This window comes from Pongo pygmaeus, chromosome 10 (genome assembly GCF_028885625.2).
Source record: "Pongo pygmaeus isolate AG05252 chromosome 10, NHGRI_mPonPyg2-v2.0_pri, whole genome shotgun sequence".
Classification (NCBI taxonomy): domain Eukaryota; kingdom Metazoa; phylum Chordata; class Mammalia; order Primates; family Hominidae; genus Pongo; species Pongo pygmaeus.
The window spans coordinates 316,093-338,364 of record NC_072383.2 but is presented as its reverse complement, the minus strand read 5'-3'; the positions used below and the strand labels follow the sequence as shown (position 1 = coordinate 338,364).

Below are 22,272 nucleotides of genomic sequence, written 5' to 3'. Positions count from 1 at the left end.
AGATAATTATCCAGTTTTTGGTAAATTAGTGAGTGACATGGCATTGGCCAGGAATCGATTTTTTTCTCATCAGCGTTACAATGAAACCACACTGAACCTAAAGATGTTATTTGAGGACCTGCTGTAGTTTTCTAATTTTGAGCATTTTGCCCGTTACTAAGTTTCTTATTGTAAGTAATAAAATGAACTTCTTTGTATAACGTTTTCCTTCTTTTAAATTTCCTAGACTTGACTCTTAGGAATGTAATTACTGGGTTAGAATTTAATATAAGCATTTTATGACTCTTATTACTATTGTGTTTTTCAAAGGAATTATACCAGGCTACAGATTTCCGTCTCTTAATGAGTGTTAAAATATTTGTAGTTGATGAGAATTATGCTTTTTTGGAGGCTAGGAGGAATGTGTCAAGATTACTAGGAGCCTGAGGAAATGGAAAATAAATACGAATCTGGACAATAAAAGTAGGGAATTGCATGTGATATGGCTCTTTCTGCCTACAAATGATTCTGTTTTGAAGCCAGTGAAAATATTCTCTGATTAGAGAGCCTGCCTAACAAGTCAATCTTGCTAGACAAGTAGGACTGGAAATTATTTCAAAATTGTTTCAAAGCTGCCAGTAGTTTAACAAGAAAATGCACTGACAGTATTGATAATTAAATTTGTTTGCCTTTATTTACTTTGTTAAAATGAGTTTCATAAAACTCTGTTGTTACAACTGATCGTCAAGTTTTGTTATTCTACTTAAACATGAAGAGGCCTTCCAGAGAGAAATAAATAAATTTGTGTAGGACTTGCCCCAGGGAATGAATTATGAGGCGATAGGAAACTAATACTTTAAGAGTGTTTACCTTGTGCAAGGTACCAGGTTAGGCACTTTCATATGTTATCTTATTTAATCCGTAAAACAGCAAAATATGGTTGGTAGTATTCTCATTTTTCAGAAAACGGACGTTCTGAAACTTGTGCCCCGTATTAACAGTCTAAAAGTACAAGAGCCAGCCTTTGTACCTAGGTTGCTTGATTTCAAGGCATGCCATCTTTGTACTGCACCCTACAGAAGAGGCCAAAGTACTGTACTGATGTACGTGATCAAATATGATAGCACTTTGCCCATTTCACACATGAGGAATGTTTGCATGGAAACTGCCAGGGGCCCCACATTTTAGGAAACTGTTTATAACTGATAACTTGGGAGAAAGATCCCACAGCCTTGAGGATTTGGTATTTTGGGGGTATATTGCAGTGGCTCTTTTCAATTAAATGTTTGTCTTGTACAGGTGGCAGTTTTCAAAGAACGGGAGCAAAAAGAGATTGAAGCCATGCATTCTCTCAGAGCAGCCAACCTAGCCAAGATGACAATGGTGGACCGCATAGAAGAAGTAAAATTTTGCATTTGCCGCAAGACAGCCAGTGGGTTTATGCTACAGTGTGAGCTCTGCAAAGACTGGTTCCATAACAGCTGTGTTCCTCTTCCTAAATCAAGTTCCCAAAAAAAAGGATCCAGCTGGCAAGCTAAAGAAGTAAAATTCCTTTGCCCTCTTTGTATGCGGTCTCGAAGGCCCAGGCTAGAGACTATTCTGTCACTCCTGGTATCCCTTCAGAAGTTGCCTGTACGGTTGCCTGAAGGAGAGGCCCTACAGTGTTTGACAGAACGTGCTATGAGTTGGCAAGATAGAGCACGGCAGGCTCTAGCCACAGATGAACTATCCTCTGCCCTGGCCAAACTATCTGTGTTGAGCCAGCGTATGGTGGAACAGGCAGCTCGAGAAAAAACTGAAAAGATCATCAGTGCAGAACTACAAAAAGCAGCTGCCAATCCAGACTTACAGGCAAGTTTAGGATTTACATTCTTTTTCTATTTCATGGGATATGTCAGTGTATAAATAGTAAATTGAGTCTGTCTTACCAATTGATGAGGAAAATAACAGTAACTTGTCAGCAATTATCCATTGCATTCTCCTTCAACATACACTATAGCACTTTTTTTGGATACGTACTTAGTGAAATATTCCTGGGAATATCATTCAGGTGGACTTTGGCATCATAATCAAATAATTTGATTTCTACTAACTGTTGAAGAACTCTAACTCTGTTAGCCACTTTGCTTATTCATTAAATTTTGGTGATCTTAAGCACACGTTAATTACCCTGTCTGTTTAGCATGTCTTGCTGTTCATCTTGGAATTATTTGTTGTTTAGGGACACTTACCTAGTTTCCAGCAGTCTGCTTTTAACCGGGTGGTGAGCAGTGTGTCATCTTCTCCTCGACAAACAATGGACTATGATGACGAAGAAACAGACTCTGATGAAGACATTCGAGAGACATATGGCTACGACATGAAGGTAGTTACATGGACAAGCTGTGTGGGTACATACCTGATCATTGGGTTTGTTTAAAAAAAAAAAAAAAAAAAGCTATTGAACAGTGATGTTTGAGGCCTGAAAGTAAAAGAGAAAACTAAACATTTATCTGTTCTGAGTTTTTAGTCATAGCATTTTTTCAAAACTCAAAACATTACAGGTTGCTGAAACAATTTTTTTTTTTTTTTTGGAGATGGAGTCTCGCTCTGTCACCCAGGCTGGAATGCAATGGTGCAATCTCTGTTCAGTGCAACCTCTGCCTTCTGGGTTCAAGCAATTCTTGTGCCTCAGCCTCCCAAGTTGCTGGAATTACAGGTGCATGCCACCATGCCCGGCTAATTTTTGTATTTTTAGTAGAGATGGGGTTTCGTCATGTTGGCCAGGCTGGTCTTGAACTCCTGACCTGAAGTGACCTGCCTGCCTCGGCCTCCCAAAGTGCTGGGATAACAGGCCTGAGCCACCATACCAGGCCTGAAACAATTTTTAAAAAATAGAATTAAAAAATCTGTATTTGTTTTCCTCATCTTATAATCCCTTATGGCTTAGAGGAACTAGAAAAACAATGCGTTAAGTTATATAAAGCTTTCATGGCCAATTTCAGTTTTTCAGATTTTTTTCTTTGAGTTGTTAAAGTCTGTATACAGTTAAGTTTTAAGAATTCCATTCTAGGCTTGGTGTGGTGGCTTATGCCTGTAAACCTAACAATTTAGGGGAGACTGAGGTGGAAGGATCACTTGAGCCGAGGAGTTTGAGACCAGCCTGTGCAACATATCGAGACCCCCATCTCTACAAAAAATACAAGAGTTAGTTGGGTGTGGTAGCATGCACCTGTAGTCCCAGCTACTTGGGAGGCTGAAGTGGGAGGTTGAGGCTGCAGTGAGCCATGATTGCACCACTGCCCTCCAGCCTAGGCAGCACAACAAGACCTTGTCTCAAAAAAAAAAAAAAAACAAAAAAAACCCCACTTCCATTGCAAGAGTCTTTTGCTTTCTTGTCTGGGTGGCGCCAGATAGAATGTCACTTTCAGAGATGGGTAATGTAGTACTTGGGCCCAGGTTAGAATTTGCTGAGTTCCAGTTGCAGATACAAGAAATTATTTACCATCAATGTGATTATTTTGGTAATGACATGTTACTGGTGGTGAAGAGAAGGTTTTGACAAGTTTGTTTTGTGTTGGATCCAGTTGGCTTTTTGTCATCCCTTTTTGTCAGGTGCAAGCCCTTTGCTTTTTAACCTAGTAATAACAATGTGATTAGGCAGAGACCCTGCCAGATTACAGTCAGTCCATTGACTTGTTTCATATGATTCTTAGTTGCTTTGTTTAGAATCTATTCTTGTAACCTGGGAATTCCTACTCTGATATAAAAGGCTGCTTCCAAAGAACAAGGGGAGATTCTATCCCTACCCCTTCACTATCTTTTATTTGTCTTTTCAGCTTGCAGACCAGCTGGTACTGCTCACTAATCTCATCAGCATTAAAACTCCTAGGATGTAAAATTAAAACCATCCATCATAGACGCTCGTAGATTCCTCTGCTGGGAAATATTTTTTCTCAAGATAGAAATGGGAATTTTCAGTTATGTGACTTAAAGACTTGAAAACAGTTGAAACTTGAATTAGACTGTTCAAATAATCTTTTTTTATATTAAAATATCTTATTATATGGTAGATTATTATTTTTCAATTTTGAAAGTTTTGTGAACAGATGGCCAAGTTTTGTTGCACTGATTTTCAAGGGCTGTTTGAGGGCCATTATTAAGAAAAGAGGCATTACAGTTACATACAGTTCTTGGATATCATCTTAGTGTACTGCTAAATCCCATTATGAAGAATTCAGTGGCAGTCTGCTGAAAGGTACACTAGCTTATACCACACACAGCGGTACATTCTTAAGCACGTTGTTGTCCAGAAGTTAATGAGTATCTTTGTTTACGAAGTTGTATATAGGGTGACTGAGAGCAGCTGAAAAGGAATGCAACCCATGCCAAGTATAATTAGCTTTTTCCTTGAATACTGGAATCACCTGTTTACCCTAGTTAGAGGCCTTTGATATTTTTGGTGATTGCTTTCTAGCACATAATCAGCCACTCTTCTAGAATTGCTTAACATGATGGGCTTTGCTTGAAAGCAGACTGGTAACCTATGAAAAATCACAAGTATTGATGATTTTCAGGACTAGGGATCACAACTGCAGTTTCATATGGTTGGATGGAGTAGTCTTTTGTGGAGGAATTTATATGAGAATCTTAGCTTACTGTCTCTTTGGTAGTGGGTATTGGCAGGGTAGAAAAATAAGATTATGGATTTTCAGCTGAGAAGAGAAGAATGGTGGCAAGACTTAACGGTAATTCAAGTTCAAATTTACTTTGCAGTCAGATGCTCTACCACTGAGCTATATACCCCTGCCAATTTACTTTGATGTTGATTTCTTTGAATGAAAAAAAAAAAAACAAAAGCCTATACTCTTGAGAATTTTCCCACAGAGCGAGCGATAATCGTATAATGAAAATTTTATTTGCCAGTTTATTTGCATTTGACCTGGTGGTTTTTTCCTTTGTGTGATGTCCTCTGTTGTGACCATAAATTCATACTTAAAATACTTTGAACTTAGTATTCTTGCTTGAGGAAGAGCCCCCTCTTGGTTTAGGAAGAGGGGTAGGTAATTATTTAGTAAAATAAAATCAGTCATTTTATCTTAGTTACCATCCAGAAAATCATTACTTACGAGGTACATATTTAATGAAGCAAAGTCTGTCCTGCATCTTTTGGGATTCTGTCTATGTAGGTGAGCTTGTGGGAACTAATTTCAAGGAGAATCATCTGAGACCTAATCAGAGCTCACTTAACATTGCAAGGACTTTAAGTGAAACAATGAGATTAATGGGCAGTACCAAGCTGATCTGCAAGCTGAACTTATTTTTCCCCCTCATCACTGTTATAATGAAATGAAAACAACTTTATTCAAAGACCTGTTACTATACTTCCTTTTGCTTAAAGTCAGTTTCCAAGAACCTACCGATGACATTACATGAAGACTTACTGTAATCTGTATATTGTCAGTCAGACATATACTTGTATTAAGAGCAATTGGTAAGATTCTAGGTTTGAAAACCTGTAGAGAGGATTAAATGGTTTGTGTCCTTAAGCTGTCACATTTAAATTTATCTTCCCCTCCTTAACTTGTTGGTATAGGAGTTATTATAGGTTGTAGACTATAGAAGGTAGATTACTTAACCATAATTTTTTTTATTATACTTTTAAGTTCTGGGGTACATGTGCAGAACGTACAGATTTGCTACATAGGTATACACGTGCCATGGTGGTTTGCTACACCCATCAACCCGTCATCTACATTAGGTATTTCTCCTAATGCTATGCCTCCCCTAGGCCTGCACCCCTGGATAGGCTCTGGTGTGTGATGTTCCCCTCCCTGTGCCCATATGTTCTCGTCGTTCAGCTTCCCCTTATGAGTGAGAACATGCAGTGTTTGGTTTCCTGTTCTTGTGTTAGTTTGCTGAGAATGATGGTTTCCAGCTTCATCCATGTCTGCAAAGGACACGAACTCATCCTTTTTTATGGCTACATAGTATTCCATGGTATATATGTGCCACATTTTCTTTATCTATTCTATCATTGGTGGGCATTTGGGTTGGTTCCAAGTCTTTGCTATTGTGAACAGCACTGCAGTAAACATATGTGTGCATGTGTCTATAGTAGAATGATTTATAATCCTTTGGGTATATACCCAGTGATGGGATTGCTGGGTCAAATGGTAATTCTAGTTCTAGATCCTTGAGGAATTGCCAGAGTCTTCCACAATGGTTGAATTAATTGGCACTCCCACCAACAGTGTAAAAGCATTCCTGTTTCTCCACATCCTCTGTAGCATCTGTTGTTTCCTGACTTTTTAATGATCTCCATTTTAGCTGGTGTGAGATGGTATCTCATTGTGGTTTTGATTTGCAATTCTCTAGTGACAGTGATGATGAGCATTTTTTCATGTGTCTGTTGGCTGCATAGATGTCTGCTTTTGAGAAGTGTCTGTTCATATTCTTCGTCTACTTTTTGATGGGGTTGTTTTTTTCTTGTAAATTTGTTTAAGTTCTTTGTAGATTCTGGATATTAGCCCTTTGTCAGATGGATAGATGGCAAAAATTTTCTCCCGTTCTGTAGGTTGCCTGTTCACTCAGCTGATAGTTTCTTTTGCTGTGCGGAAGCTCTTTAGTTTAATTAGATCCCATTTGTCTATTTTGGCTTTTGTTGCCATTGCTTTTGTTGTTTTAGTCATGAAGTCTTTGCCCATGCCTATGTCCTGAATGGTGTTGCCTAGATTTTCTTCTAGGGTTTTTGTGGTTTTAGGTCTTACCTTTAAGTCTTTAATCCATCTTGAGTTAATTTTTGTGTAAGGAAGGGATCCAGTTTCAGCTTTCTGCATATGGCTAGCCAGTTTTCCCAACACCATTTATTAAATAGGGAGTCCTTTCCCCATTTCTTGTTTTTGTCAGGTTTGTCAAAGATCAGATGGTTGTAGATGTGTGGTGTTATTTCTGAGGCCTCTGTTCTGTTCTATTGGTCTGTATATCTGTTTTGGTACCAGTACCATGCTGTTTTGGTTACTGTAGCCTTATAGTATAGTTTGAAGTCAGGTAGTGTGATGCCTCCAGCCTTGTTCTATTTCTTTAGGATTGCCTTGGCAGTGAGGGCTCTTTTTTGGTTCCATATGAAATTCAAAGTAGTTTTTTCCAGTTCTGTGAGGAAAGTCAATGGTAGCTTGATGGGAATAGCATTGAATCTGTAAATTACTTTGGGCAGTATGGCCATTTTCACGATATTGATTCTTCCTACCCGTGAGCATGGAATGTTCTTCCATTTGTTTGTATCCTCTTTTATTTCGTTGAGCGGTGGTTTGTAGTTCTCCTTGAAGAGGTCCTTCACATCCTTTGTAAGTTGTATTCCTAGGTATTTTATTCTTTTTGTAGCAGTTGTGAATGGGAGTTCACTCATGATTTGGCTCTCTGTTTGTGTGTGAATGGCATATAGGAATGCTTGTGATTTTTGCACATTGATTTTGTATGCTGAGACTTTGCTGAAGTTGCTTATCAGCTTAAGGAGATTTTGGGCTGAGATGATGGGGTTTTCTAAATATACAATCATCTGCAAACAGGGACAATTTGACTTTCTCTGTTCCTATTTGAATACCCTTTATTTCTTTCTCCTGCCTGATTGCCCTGGCCAGAACTTCCAGCACTGTGTTGAATAGGAGTGGTGAGAGAGGGCATCCTTGTCTTGTGCTGGTTTTCAAAGGGAATGCTTCCAGTTTTTACACGTTCAGTATGATATTGGCTGTGGGTTTGTAAGTAGCTCTTATTATTTTGAGATACATTCCATCAGTACCTAGTTTATTGAGAGTTTTTAGCATGACAGGCTGTTGAATTTTGTTGAAGGCCTTTTCTGCATCTATCGAGATAATAATCATGTGGTTTTTATCATTGGTTCTGTTTATGTGATGGATTACGTTTATTGATTCGCGTATGTTGAACCAGCCTTGCATCCTAGGGACGAAGCTGACTTGATCGTGGTGGATAAGCTTTTTGATGTGCTGCTGGATTCAGTTTGCCAGTATTTTATTGAGGATTTTTGCATCGATGTTCATCAGGGATATTGGCCTGAAATTCTCTTTTTTTGTTGTGTTTCTGCCAGGTTTTGTTATCAGGATGATCCTGGCCTCATGAAATGAGTTAGGGAGGATTCCCTCTTTTTTTATTGTTTGGAATAGTTTCAGAAGGAATGGAATAGTTCCAGATCCTCTTTGTACCTCTGGTAGAATTCGGCCGTGAATCTCTCTGGTCCTGGACTTTTTTTGGTTGGTATGCTATTAATTACTGCCTCAGTTTCAGAACTTGATTGGTCTATTCAGGGATTCGACTTCTTCCTGGTTTAGTCTTGGGAGGCTGTATGTGTCCAGGAATTTATCCATTTCTTCTAGATTTTCTAGTTTATTTGGGTACAGGTGTTTATAGTACTGTCTGCTGGTAGTTTGTATTTCTGTGGGATTGATGGTGATACCCCCTTTATCATTTTTTATTGCATCTATTTGAATCTTCTCTCTTCTTTATTAGTCTAGCTAGCAGTCTATCTATTTTGTTGATCTTTTCAAAAAACCAGCTCCTGGATTCATTCATGTTTTGAAGGGTTTTTCATGTCTCTATCTTCTTCAGTTCTGCTCTGATCTTAGTTATTTCTTGCCTTCTGCTAGCTTTTGAATTTGTTTGCTCTTGCTTCTCTGGTTCTTTTAATTGTGATGTTAGGATGTTGATTTTAGATCTTTCCTGCTTTCTCTTGTGGGCATTTAGTGCTATAAATTTCCCTCTACACACTGCTTTAAATGTGTCCCAGAGATTCTGGTATGTTGTGTCTTTGTTCTCATTGGTTTCAAAGAATGTCTTTATTTCTGCCTTCATTTCTTTACGTACCCAGTAGTTATTCAGGAGCAGGTTGTTAAGTTTCCATGTAGTTGTGCGGTTTTGAATGAGTTTCTTAATCCTGAGTTCTAATATGATTGCACTGTGGTCTGAGAGACTGTTTGTTATTATTTCCATTCTTTTGCATTTGCTGAGGGGTGTTTTACTTCCAGTTATGTGGTCAATTTCAGAATAAGTATGATGTGGTGCTGAGCAGAATGTATTCTGCTGATTTGGGGTGGAGAGTTCTGTAGATGTCTATTAGGTCTCTTTGGTGCAGAGCTGATTTCAATTCCTGGATATCCTTGTTAATTTTCTGTCTCATTGATCTAATATTGACAGTGGGGTGTTAAAGTCTCCCACTATTATTGTGTGGGCGTCTGAGTCTCTTTGTAGGTCTCTAAGGACTTGCTTTATGAATCTGGGTGCTCCTGTATTGAGTGCATATACATTTAGAATAGCTAGCTCTTCTTGTTGCATTGATCCCTTTACCATTATGTAATGGCGTTCTTTGTCTGTTTTGATCTTTGTTGGTTTAAAGTCTGTTTTATCAGAGACTGGGATTGCAACTCCTGCTTTTTTTTTTTTTTTTCCATTTGCTTGGTAGATCTTCCTCCATCCCTTTATTTTGAGCCTATGTGCGTCTTTGTGAGTGAAATGGGTCTCCTGAATACAGCACACTGGTGGGTCTTGACTCATTATTCCAATTTGCTAGTCTGTGTCTTTTAATTGGGGCATTTAGCCCATTTACATTTAAGGTTAATATTGTTATGTGTGAATTTGATCCTGTCATTATGTTGTTAGCTGGTTATTTTGCCCGTTAGTTGGTGCAGTTTCTTCATAGCGTCGATGGTCTTTATGATTTGGTATGTTTTTTTCAGTGGCTGATACCAGTTCTTCCTTTCCATGTTTAGTGCTTTCTTCAGGAGCTCTTGTAAGGCAGGCCTGCTGGTGACAAAATCTCTCAGCACTTGCTTGTCTGGAAAGGATTTTATTTCTCCTTCACTTACGAAGCTTAGATTGGCTGGATATGAAATTCTGAGTTGAAAATTCTTTTCTTTAGGAATGTTGAATATTGGCCCCCCACTCTCTTCTGGCTTGTAGGGTTTCTGCCGAGAGATCCACTGTTAGTCTGATGGGCTTCCCTTTGTGGGTAACTTGACCTTTCTCTCTGGCTGCCCTTAACACTTTTTCCTTCATTTCAACGTTGGTGAATCTGACAATTATGTGTCTTGGGTTTGCTCTTCTCAAGGAGTATCTTTGTGGTGTTCTCTGTATTTCCTGAATTTGAATGTTGGCCTGCCTTGCTAGGTTGGGGAGGTTCTCCTGGATAATATCCTGAAGAGTGTTTTTCAAGTTGGTTCCATTCTTCCGTCACACAGGTACACCAATCAAATGTAAATTTGGTCTTTTCACATAGTCCCATATTTATTGGAGGCTTTGTTCGTTTCTTTTCACTCTTTTTTCTCTAATCTTGTCCTCTCACTTTATTTTATTGAACTGATCTTCAATCTCTGATATCCTTTCTTCTGCTTGATTGATTCAGCTATTGATACTTGTGTATGCTTCACGAAGTTCTTGTGCTGTGTTTTTCAGCTCCATCAGTTCATTTATGTTCTTTTCTACACTGGTTATTCTAGTTAGCAATTCCTCTAACCTTTTCTGAAGGTTCTTAGCTTCCTTGCATTGGGTTAGAACATGCTCCTTTAGCTCGGAGGAGTTTGTTATTACCCACCTTCTGAAGCCTACTTCTGTCAATTCGTCAAACTCATTCACTGTCCGGCTTCGTTCCTTTGCTGGCAAGGAGATTTAATCCTTTGGAGGAGAAGAGGCGTTCTGGTTTTTGGAAGGTTCAGCCTTTTTGTGCTGGTTTCTCCCCATCTTCGTGGATTTATCTACTTTTGGTCTTTGATGTTGGTGACCTTTGGGTGGGGTCTCTGAGTGGACGTCCTTTTTGTTGATGTTAATACCATTCCTTTCTGTTTGTTTGTTTTCCTTCAAACAGTCAGGCCCCTCTGCTGCAGGTGTGCTGGAGTTTGGTGGAGGTCCACTCCAGACTCTGTTTGGCTGGGTATCACCAGCAGAGGCTGTAGAACAGCAGAGATTGCTGCTTGTTCCTTCCTCTGGAAGCTTCATCCCAGAGGGGCACTGGCCAGATGCCAGCCAGAGTTCTCCTGTATGATGTGTCTGTCGACCCCTGCTGGGAGGTGTCTCCCAGTCAGGATGCACTGGGGCCAGGGACCCATTTGAGGAGGCAGTCTGTTCCTTATCAGAGCTCGAATGCTGTGCTGGGAGATCCGCTGCTCTCTTCAGAGCCGTCAGGCAGGGACGTTTAAGTCTGCTGAAGCTGCGCCCACAGCCACCCCTTCCCCCAGGTGCTCTGTCCCAGGGAGCTGGGGGTTTTATCTATAAGTCCCCGACTGGGGCTGCTGTCTTTTTTTCAGAGATGCCCTTCCCAGAGAGGAGGAATCTAGAGAGCAATAGTAATTTTTTTGTAGGTTCATTATCTCTGTGGATTATTTTTGACCTTAACAGTCTCTTTTGTCTTGAATCTGTAGTCATTATGTTCCTGGACAGAACGAGGTCTAGCTGCTTTTTCTCTCGGTCCAATAAGGAGATGCAGACTGACTGGAAAAGAAGGGAGTTAATTTCTGCAGCTGGTTATGGAGTAACTCACCAGACCAACTAAAAGTTACAAGTTTTTTTCTCTGCTTGTATTCATTCTAAACTCTATGTCTGTGTGTGGGAGGTGCACCTACAAGCCAGAATGTTTCATTCAAACTGTGTCTAATCTTCAGGTACAGTCCAGGGTCTGGAAAACTTTCTCTAGAGACTTGGAAAAATTTCCTAATCTTAAGTGGGCCCTGGTACAAGGTGTGTGTAAGAATGCCTTCATAATTTTATCAGGCTTTAGGGTCTGAGAAAACCCAGGTGAAAATCTTAATGGGTTTGTTTTCACATTTCAGCCCTTGTACGAAGGCAGTAGTTTCTCCAGTTATTTACTGTTTAATTTACACATTCATCAGAATTACAGTAATGTGTTAGTAGAAACTGTTCTGATTGCTAGTGGAGACCTGGCCTGCCACAATTACAGTTTTTCTCCCCAATGGACATTTTCTATCTTATTTAACATCAGATATTTAATTTTAATCTCATATTTTTAGTATATTAGAAGCTTTAACCTGAAAGCCTCCATTTTGGGCCTTGTCATAAAATAAGTTAAATGACTCTAATTCTGAATACTTCTCTTTGTTTCTTCTTCAGGACACAGCCAGTGTGAAGTCCTCTAGTAGTCTTGAACCCAATCTTTTTTGTGATGAAGAGATTCCCATCAAATCTGAGGAGGTGGTGACCCACATGTGGACAGCACCTTCATTTTGTGCAGAGCATGCTTATTCTTCTGCTTCTAAGAGTTGTTCTCAAGGTATTACTCCTTTAAAAACCGTGGGGAAGATAAGCAGAAAACCAATGAGAAAAAGCGTTACGTTAATCAAGACTGTGAATCCATTTCGAGTGGAGTACAATGGTTGGCCATGAAATACTAATGGAACCTGAAAATGCTGTTTTCTTTTGGAAAAGCCAATCCCTGTTTGCATTTTCTGTCATCACAACCTGAAAACTTACATAGAATTTTAGAGTCCTAATTAGAAGAACTTTAGGGGCCGTCTAGTCCCATGCCTCAGTTCTAGAAAATTCCGGATAGGTAGTCCTTCACCTTCTATTTGGTCATTATCAGGTGTTGTGGAACTGCTGCTTTTTAAGCATATTTATTCTGGTTTTGGGTAACTTTAATTGTTAGAAAGTTCTTCCTTTCCTTGGAGGGTGATTTTCTCTGTGATGTTAATTTTTCTCTCCCTCAGCAAAAACAAGTCACATTACTTTAGGTCATAACTCTGGAAGATGGAGGGTGTTTATCTCTTTATAATAAAATTCAGGATTTTATGGAACTGTGTATTATTGTCTGTTCATTAGAAAGATAACCAGTTATTTATATAAGGCAGCCAAATGCTTTATTAAATGGTTGATCTTTTGGTATACTCTAAAATTGAGAGATTCTGGTTGCTCGCTCCCCTTGCCATACGATAAAGACTCAGTAGAGATTAACATTCAGGATAAAGAACCACTTTTTTTTTTTTTTTTTTTTTTTGAGATGGAGTTTCTCTCTTGTTGCCCAGGCTGGAGTGCAATGGTGTGATCTTGGCTCACTGCAACCTCCCCCTCCCTAGTTCAAGAGATTCTCCTACGCTCAGCCTCCCGAGTAGCTGGGATTACAGGCATGCGCCACCACGCTTGGCTAATTTTTTGTGTTTTTAGTAGAGACGGGGTTTCACTATGTTGGTCAGGCTGGCTTCGAACTCCTGACCTCAGGTGATCCGCCTGCCTCAGCTTCCCAAAGTGTTGGAATTACAAGTGTGAGCCGCCACACCTGGCTGGAAGAACTGCTTTTTATTAATAACCCCAAACCATTTTTTTTAGAGTGGGTCTTGGAATTGTTCATCTTTTTGGTCTGTATTTGTTTCTAATTCTGTTCGCATTTTCATACTGATATAATGAATCCAGATATCTGAAGTTAGTATTGAGGGATGGGGGGCTATTCTCAACATTTACTTTGAAAACATGTTTTTTCCATAGTTTTAATTTTTTTTGCTTTGTTTTATGGTATTTTTTGGGAAAGGTTCTAGCACCCCAAGGAAACAACCTCGGAAGAGCCCTTTGGTGCCCCGAAGTTTGGAACCTCCAGTGCTGGAGTTGTCACCTGGAGCTAAGGCACAACTGGAAGAACTTATGATGGTTGGAGATCTCCTGGAAGTGTCTCTGGATGAGACTCAACACATATGGCGGATTTTGCAGGCCACACACCCACCCTCTGAAGACAGATTCTTGCATATCATGGAGGTATGGATTTAATACTTATTTAAACAGTGGTTAAAAACTAGAATGCCTAGGTGCCTTAGAGGTATCATAAATGTTGGCAAAAGGATGGCTGAGGGCAGTAATCTGGCTGGTCTACTTTCCCACTTCGCCAAAGAAATTGGGCTTTATGGCTTGCTGGCTTGCCTGCCTCCCTGCCTCCCTCCCTCTCTCCCTCTTTCCTCCCTCCCTTACTCCCTCCCTTGCTCCCTCTTTCTTTCTTTCTTTCTCTCTCTTTCTCTCTCTCTCTTTCTCTTTCTTTCTCTCTCTCTTTCTCTTTCTTTTGTCCTTTCCTTTCTTTTTCTTTTTTCTTCACTCCTTTCCTCTTTCCTTTTTCCTTCCCCTTTCTCCTTTCCCCTTTCCTTTCCTTTCTTCTTGTAGGACACCAGAGATTTGATTTATGGTTTTAAGCTTTTAGGTAGTATCTAAGTTGAAAAAAAAAGGCCATTTCTGCTAAAAAGAAGCGGGGAAGGGCAAGACTGATAACCATCCAGTTTAGAACAACCTCTTTAGCCCAGACTCCCATTATTGGAGGGCTCAGAGATAGGGGAGAATATATAGTGGCTATAAAAAAGAAGCACAGGGATGGTTAAGTAATAGAAGACTGGGTGGGAGAGAAGATCCACGTTCATATATCACACTTATACATAGCAGTTCCATGAGCTCATTTGATGAGATGATCATACCATATCCATGAGCTCATTTGGTCCTCACCACCGTCTTGAAGAGGAATGGGTAGGGGAGCTAGAGGGCAAGTATTTTACCCATTCTGCATATGAAGAAAGTAAGTACGAGAGGTGGAAGATTAAGGTCACACATCCAGTAAAAAATAAGGAGACCTGGATTCTAATTCTGCCATTTGATTCTTTTCATTTGTTTTCATGAGTATTCTTTTCATTAGTTTCCTTCTTTCCATGTAATGGAATGGTACCATGTCACCAACAGTTGATACAGATATATTTAGCATACTATAGTTTGTTTTTGTTTTGAAAGTCAGATCTAGGTAGCCTAATTTAGATAGTGTTTTCCAGTCTACAAAGCATTTTCTTCACATTCATTATCTTTTACCCAATCCTTTTTATTTTACAGATAAGGAAGCACAAAGTATTAAGAGGTTAAATATCTTGTTCAAGATGTAATAGACTTAAGGCACTTATAATCCAGTGTTCTTTTGGATTCTGCTGATTCTTAGGTTCCTGTCAAAGATTTTCAAGTGTCAAATCTATAGAAAAATGAGTTCTCAAGGAAATTATTAGGTTTATGTTATGTTTCTTCAGTATTTCTTTCTCTGATTCCTCCTCCTGTTCTTTCTGTTACTAGATACACTTTTACCATTAATATTTTAAATGTTTATTACATTGGCACATACTAGCCACAATATTAAAAAGCCGAAAACAAAAATGACAATTTTTTTTGCTTTGTCACATGAACTGTTTTCTAGCCGTTGGCAAAGTCACTATATATTCTGTGTAATGAGATCATGGATACAATTTTATGTTTTTCTGACTTTTTAAAAATAACTACCAATACTTTTATTATTATGAAGATCCCAAAAGTTATTACATAATTTAGTACAGTTTGCTTTTTGTGTATGTTTTCATCTCTAACAGAGATGCCGCAGACTGTGTTAATATATTATGCTAACACTGATTTTTTTTGTGTGCCCTTTTTCTCCTAGTAAGCTAATATAAGTTAAATATTTCATTTCAGACTTGTGATTTTCTAGTGTTACCTTCATTGAATAGTATGCTTGCCTTCTTAAAATGTCTTTTAAATATCTTTAGAATAACATAAATCCCCCTTTTTTTTTTTTTTTTTTTGAGATGGAGTCTTGCTCTGTTGCTCAGGCTGGAGTGCAGTGGATTGATCATGGTTCACTGCAACCTCCGCCTCCCGGGATCAAGCCATTCTCCTGCCTCAGCCTCCTAAGTGGCTGGGACTACAGGCATGCACCACCACACCCAGCTGATTTTTGTGTTTTTAGTAGAGTCAGGGTTTCATCGTGTTGGTCAGGCTGGTCTTGAACTCCTGACCTCAAGTGATCCACCCGCCTCGGCCTCCCGGAGTGCTGGGATTACAGGCGTGAACCACCGTGCCTGGCCCATAAATCTTTTTTACTGTAGCATAATATACATAACATAAAGTTTACCATTTTAACCCTTTTTAGGTAGACAATTCAGTTACATTAAGTAGATTGACAGTGTTACGCAACTGTCACCACTATTCATTTCCTGAATTTTTTAGTTATCCCCAACAGAAACTATACCCACTAAACAAATCTCCATTTCTTCTTCCCTTCAGCCTCTGGTAACCTCTGTTCCACTTTCTGTCTCTCTGAATGTGTCTATTCTAGGTCCCTCATATAAGAGAGAAATACTGTTTTTTAACTGTCTTGCTTTAAAATTGTTCCTAAATTTATATTTTTGAAGGATGACAGCATGGAAGAGAAACCACTAAAAGTGAAAGGAAAGGACTCTTCAGAGAAGAAACGGAAACGGAAGCTAGAAAAGGTAGAGCAGCTTTTTGGTGAAGGAAAACAGAAGTCCAAGGAGTTAAAGAAAATGGACAAACCTAAAAAGAAAAAATTAAAATTAAGTGCAGACAAATCAAAGGAGCTGAATAAACTGGCCAAGAAACTAGCAAAAGAAGAAGAGAGAAAGAAAAAGAAGGAGAAGGCTGCTGCAGCCAAAGTTGAACTTGTGAAAGAGAGCACTGAAAAGAAAAGAGAGAAAAAGGTGCTGGACATCCCCTCAAAGTATGACTGGTCAGGAGCAGAGGAGTCTGATGATGAGAATGCTGTGTGCGCAGCACAGAACTGCCAAAGGCCCTGCAAGGACAAGGTGAGTTCCAACTGTTTATAGTCAAGCGTGAGAGGTCAAGGAGCAACAGTTGTGGAGACACATGTTTGATATCAATGTATATAGTATGTTTTTGGTTCTAGGATTTGGACTTCCAATATAATGTCTTTTGTACAATTTCTACAAACTGTTTTGAATATTGAGGCTCTTAGTGTGCCTAGTAGAAGTGTCGTATTTTAAAAATCGTATACTTAATGAGCATAATGAGACAGGAGTAGAGAGAAGCTATGTGACATTCCCTGGCAAACAGTGCATTTCATATGCAGTGGGCATAACAAGTTTCAGAATAATCTTGTGCCTTCCCTATAAGGTGACTCAGAGAACTAAATACCTTGTCAGATAGTCACAATGGCCTGAAAAAAGTCCTGGGCCAGTATTGTAGGAGCTGCGGCAAGTTGCGTTAAGACGGTATTCCAAAGACTTGAAACTTTTAGTCCATATCTTACACTCAGAGCTGTGAGCACCCTCCTAAATGGAATATGATTTTCTTCAAATCTTTTGCAACAAATAATTCAAACCTATAAATGCATTATTTTAGGCCAGGCAAGGTGTGGCTCATGCCTGTAATCCCAGCACTTTGGGAGGCCAAGGCGGGCAGATCAGGAGCTCGGGACCGGCCTGGCTAACATGGTGAAACCCCATCTCTACTAAAAATACAAAAAATGAGCAGGATGTAGTGGCGTGCGCCTGTAATCTCAGCTACTTGGGAGGCTGTGGCAGGGGAATTGCTTGAACCCAGGAGGCAGAGGTTGGAGTAAGCCAGGCTTGGGCAACAAGAGCAAACCTGTCTCAAAAAAAAAAAAGCATTGTTTTAAAATTTCCAACCCTAAATTTTAGGTGTAGTAATTCTCTTATGGCCGTTCTTTAGATATAATGTTGACAGTATGAACTTCTGAGAGTAATAGTCAGACTTTATGAAAAATTCCAGTTGTTTAAATGATTGGAGGCACCTGTTACGACTCTTATCAAGAGTATTGATAAATCTGTAGTTTTAATTTTATTATGCTCATTATACTATTTGATATTTAGAATTCTAATAGTGCCTCAGTTTGAAAATATAAACAGTAAATAAAACTGCATCACTGTTCCTATAGGTTATGCCCTCACTTTTTCAATGAAATACTTAAACCTTTTTAGAGCTTGAAGGCACCAAGAGGTTACCTTGTTCAGGCTACTCATTTTACAAATGATGCAACCAGGACTCAGGGAAGGTAATTATGTGACCAAAGTTACCGAGCCAGTTAGTAGCAAAACCAAAAGTAGAACCCTAGATCCTGGCTGTCAGACCAGGTTCTCTCCACTAACACCTCTACCCCATCGATAATTGAGATGTAAGTACAAAAACACATTCCCAAACTAAATGACACATATTTAAATGAGATGTATTAGGGGTATTCTATTCATTTTTTGGAATATGTATAGTAAAATATATATCCTATAGTCTAATCTTCCAAGGCAGACGGCTATAAATATTTTAGTGTTTCCTTCCAATTTTTTTCCTATGGCATTTGTTTTATATCATTGTCAGACTGTTTACTGACTTGCATCTATTCATTTTATAAGCATCTTCCTATATTATAAACATTTTAAAGCATTTTAATACATATATATGTGCATATTATTTTTATCTTTAATTTTGAATTTATTTCCATCTGAGTTTGTTTATTAAAGAGGCTGATGAAGGGTTAACTTTCTCTTTGGGTATCAAAGTGTAGCAGTTCATTATTGGCAGAACCTTCTCCATTTTCTTCCTTAATTTTATGGTAGTTTAAAGACTAGCAGCAAGGTAGGATGTTTCCTTTTTAAACTTTCGTGACATTCTTTCTATAATGTTTATATCTATCATGAGCCTTTTGTCTTATTTTTATGCTCTTTCTCCTTATCACTTAATCTTTCCCCTCCCTTCTGCTCAGCATTTAAATAGGATTCAGTTCATCCATTATTCCTGTTGTCTTCTTATAGCAATATAAACACTTAGGCCTTTTTTTTTTTTTCATTTGCTATGAAATTGTGAAATTAACAGGTGCCCTGCCTATTCAAAGGGTTATGATGATAAGACAAAACAATCTCTATGAAAGCACTTGTTAACCAAAAAATGCAACATAAGTGCTAAGATGTGATCATTATTTTTGAAAGAACTGTGAGATTTGCTCCTAATATTATAGGTATTTTTTAAACAAAATCTTTAAACAAAATCTAGAGTTATCATCTACATTTTGATGGAGCAAAAGGAGATTTGGCTGAATGCTCAGAGAAAATGTCTATTTTGAACTGTTACGATACATAAAGGTGAGCAATGTGTGCCCTACCCTGTGTTGTTAGTTTATAAAAAATAGTGTTATATTTCTATAACGTGTTTCATTTTAAGCAGAAGTTATTTCAGATTATAGGTATTTTGCCTGTTACTGCTGTTTTGCAGTTTTTATGGTTCTACATGTTTGTTCCTGACATTGATTTTGCTAAATAAAAGTTGCAGTTCTATAAAAATTTCTGTAAAGAATGTTAAAACTTTCTCAGTGTTTAGTGTTTCTCTGAGAAAACAATTAATACACAGCACACATCTTCAGAACAAAATAAGAAAAGAATGCTTTTGCCAGGTGCAGTGGCACATCCCGGTAGTCCCAGCTACTCAGAAGGTTGAGACAGGGGGATTGCCTGAGTCCAGGAGTTCAAGGCTATAGTTAATGTGCTATGATCGCACCTGTGGTTGCCCCACTGCACTGAAGTCTGGGCTACACAGGGAGACCCTGTCTCAAAAAGAAAAAGGTTGGCAAGATGATGTAAAAAAAAAAAAAAGAAAGAAAAAATCATGCTTTTTAGGCCAGTTTGTTCTTTAAGATACCATGCAGCAAAAAATAACTTCTAGGTTCACTTGTTTTTAGGTGAATTCTCTGACCAGTAATTACTATTATTTCTCTAACCAATAATTACTGGGACTTTTCCCCCAAAATATGCAGATTAAATTTTTTTTTTTTTTTTTTTTTTGAGACAGGGTCCTACTCTGTTGCCCAGGCTGGAGTGCAGTGGTGTGGTCATAGCTCACTGCAGCCTTGATCTCCTGGGCTCCAGCTCCTGCCGCAGCCTCCCAAATAGTTGGGACTACAGGCACACGCCACTATGCCCAGCTCTTTTTTTGAGAAATGTTCTTTTAAAAATTAAAAGAAAGATGAAATGAGGCTAGTTAAATGTGCCTAGCCTCAGTTTCAAGACGTTTTAGAAAAAGAAAGACAATACCAGAATAATGTAAAAATTTTGAAAAAATAATTTTTCCTTTGATTATTAAATTAATGTCAAGCTAAAATTAATATTAAAACTTTTTAAAAAATTAATTTTAAAGTTCAGAATCTTTTTCTCTGAACTCTTTATTCAATCTTATTGGTATCAGATTCTTTCAGGCTACTAATTTAAGTAGTATTTTTCTTCTGTATTAGAATAAATATTTAATAATTTTACTTATGAAAATAGTCTTCTTTTTCTCTTCACTTTTTTTAACCCTCTTAAGTTGGTCTTTTCCTTTACCCATTCCTACTTCCATGAGAAGTTTTGTGTGGTACATTAAGAGACTATGAACTCTCATTTTTACTATTTATTAGCCACCCTGATTTAAGATTTTCACGGGGGTGTTGCCTCAAAGTATTTGCATTTCCAGTGGCTTTACTAGTTCATATCTCCTTTTAGCACAGATAAGCAAAGGTTAAGTTACCTAAATGTGTGTAATACACACACACACACGTGTGCACGTGCATGATGTTGAGCTAGAGTGACTAACTGTCCCAGTTTCCCTGGGACTTTCCCAGTGTTGGCGCAGAAATTCCCACATACGAGAAATCTGTCATTCCTTGGCACCAAGAAAATACACACAAGGATTCTGAACATATGTTATAGTTCACTTAGTGAATTGTTTTCCTTTTTCAGATCCGACTTTTGCCGGGAAGCTTGGGGTGCAAAAGATATTAAATGCCAAAATAACAAAAGCTCAGTTTAATTAGTAAGCTAAGAATATCACTACATTACCAGATTTTCTTTTTTCCCAGTGCAGTACTATTCTCTAAGAAATGAACAAAATATACTATGCCAAATATTTTTTCTTAAGTGTGAATATGAAACCATATAGCAAAACATGAATATTAAACTAATATTTCCTCTTTTTAATATATTTCTTTTTAAAACAGACATTTCTCCCAGATCTAAACATAGTAACCTATTTGTACTGTAATGTAAAATCTCTTATCATTTAATATTTGAACAGTTCATAGCTGTGAAGATTAATAATTATTTTTGTGATTCGCTAAATACATCTCCTAGAAATAATGAAAGGGGGGGAAATGACAGTTTATACAGTTATCCAAATTGTGTTCTTGAGTTTTCAGGATACTACATAGTCTGTTGCCCCTGTGTCAAAATCATCTGTGGATTCAGTTGACATCCCAAACTTTAGTTTGCTTTATGATGCTGTGGGCCTTTCACACAAAAGTAGAACTCAAAGTTGATTGTTAGTAGATGAACATGATAAAAAAGATACTGGTAAAGAGAAGGACTATTTTTTGCTTGTTCTATTATCAGGCTAAATTGTTACATAACCTGTAGTCTAGGTTAGAATTTGTGTACCAATATCTCAAGGAAGGTTATATACCCTTTTGAAATGGTAGAAGATCTAGGCTTAGGAAGGGACCTTTAGTCAAAATCACAAAAGGGAAAGTATTGTCTTATTTGCAAGAGAATTTTGGAAAATTGTAAGCCAGTGAGTATAGTGCAAACACTAGATTTAAAAAGACATGGGACACTTTTCTTTGTAGCAAATACTGATACATTAATAACTTTCTTATCCAATGGATTAGCATGAATGGGGACTAGACTGGATTAAGAAAGAGGGTTGGAGGTGTAAGGGTGAAGGTAACTGTTGGTTCACAGGTACCATTATAAAAAGCATGGTATCTCAAACCTGGGCAGCACAGAGAACCACAGTTTATCTATCCAGTTCCCTTTACCAGTCCCAAATAGCCAAAACTCTCACTCTGAGTGCACCTCTTTACAGCTAGCATTTTGTGAGTCTTTACTGCTTGCCGTACTTTAATTTTTACATTTTGCACAGATGCCATTATTTCCCTTTTTTTTTTTTTTTTTGGTCTCTGATTAGTTTGCTACAATAGGAACATTTTGGTGAGTTTTTTTATTGCACAGACTTCGGAAGCTAAACAAACAATTACAGAACAAAAACAAAACAGTTTAGGAAGGTATTGTTAAGTTGCTCTGAATTTACAGGAGGTGATATCACAGAGGGCCAGCAATGATCGGATTTAGAATATATGAGAATCACTTGGGAGCTGATTAAAAATGTAAGCTTCTGGCTTGTACTCCCCAGATATTCTGAGTTCATAGGGTGATGGGTCCCAGCTACATTTTTAACAAACACAGTAGATGATTCTGATGCCAGTGGTCTACAACACTTGGAAAAGCAGTGCTGCCGACAGTTGTATCAAGGTGCAAAATGTTTTGTGTAGTGTAGGGTAATGAGTACAGCCATGAAACCACGACTGGAAAGTGCCTCCAGTATCCTAGGCAGTGAATTAGGTGTTTTGCCATACATTATTTCATTGGATCCTCTCGGTAATCTTGTAATTAATGTCATTTCCGTTTTTCAGATGAGGAAATTGAGTCACTCAGTGAGGTTAAATGACTT

The 22,272-nt window shown here is 38.3% G+C and overlaps 1 protein-coding gene across 1 annotated transcript in view; it reads left to right on the top strand.

The window, feature by feature from the left end:
• Positions 1-22,272, top strand: part of KDM5A (lysine demethylase 5A) — a 119,924-nt gene that overhangs the window by 84,678 nt on the left and 12,974 nt on the right. Inside the window, exons 23-27 of the mRNA XM_054442596.2 lie at positions 1,279-1,830; positions 2,201-2,344; positions 12,088-12,247; positions 13,499-13,719; positions 16,164-16,574. Coding sequence (XP_054298571.1) covers positions 1,279-1,830; positions 2,201-2,344; positions 12,088-12,247; positions 13,499-13,719; positions 16,164-16,574 — 1,488 coding nt within the window. The remainder of the gene's footprint in view (positions 1-1,278; positions 1,831-2,200; positions 2,345-12,087; positions 12,248-13,498; positions 13,720-16,163; positions 16,575-22,272) is intronic.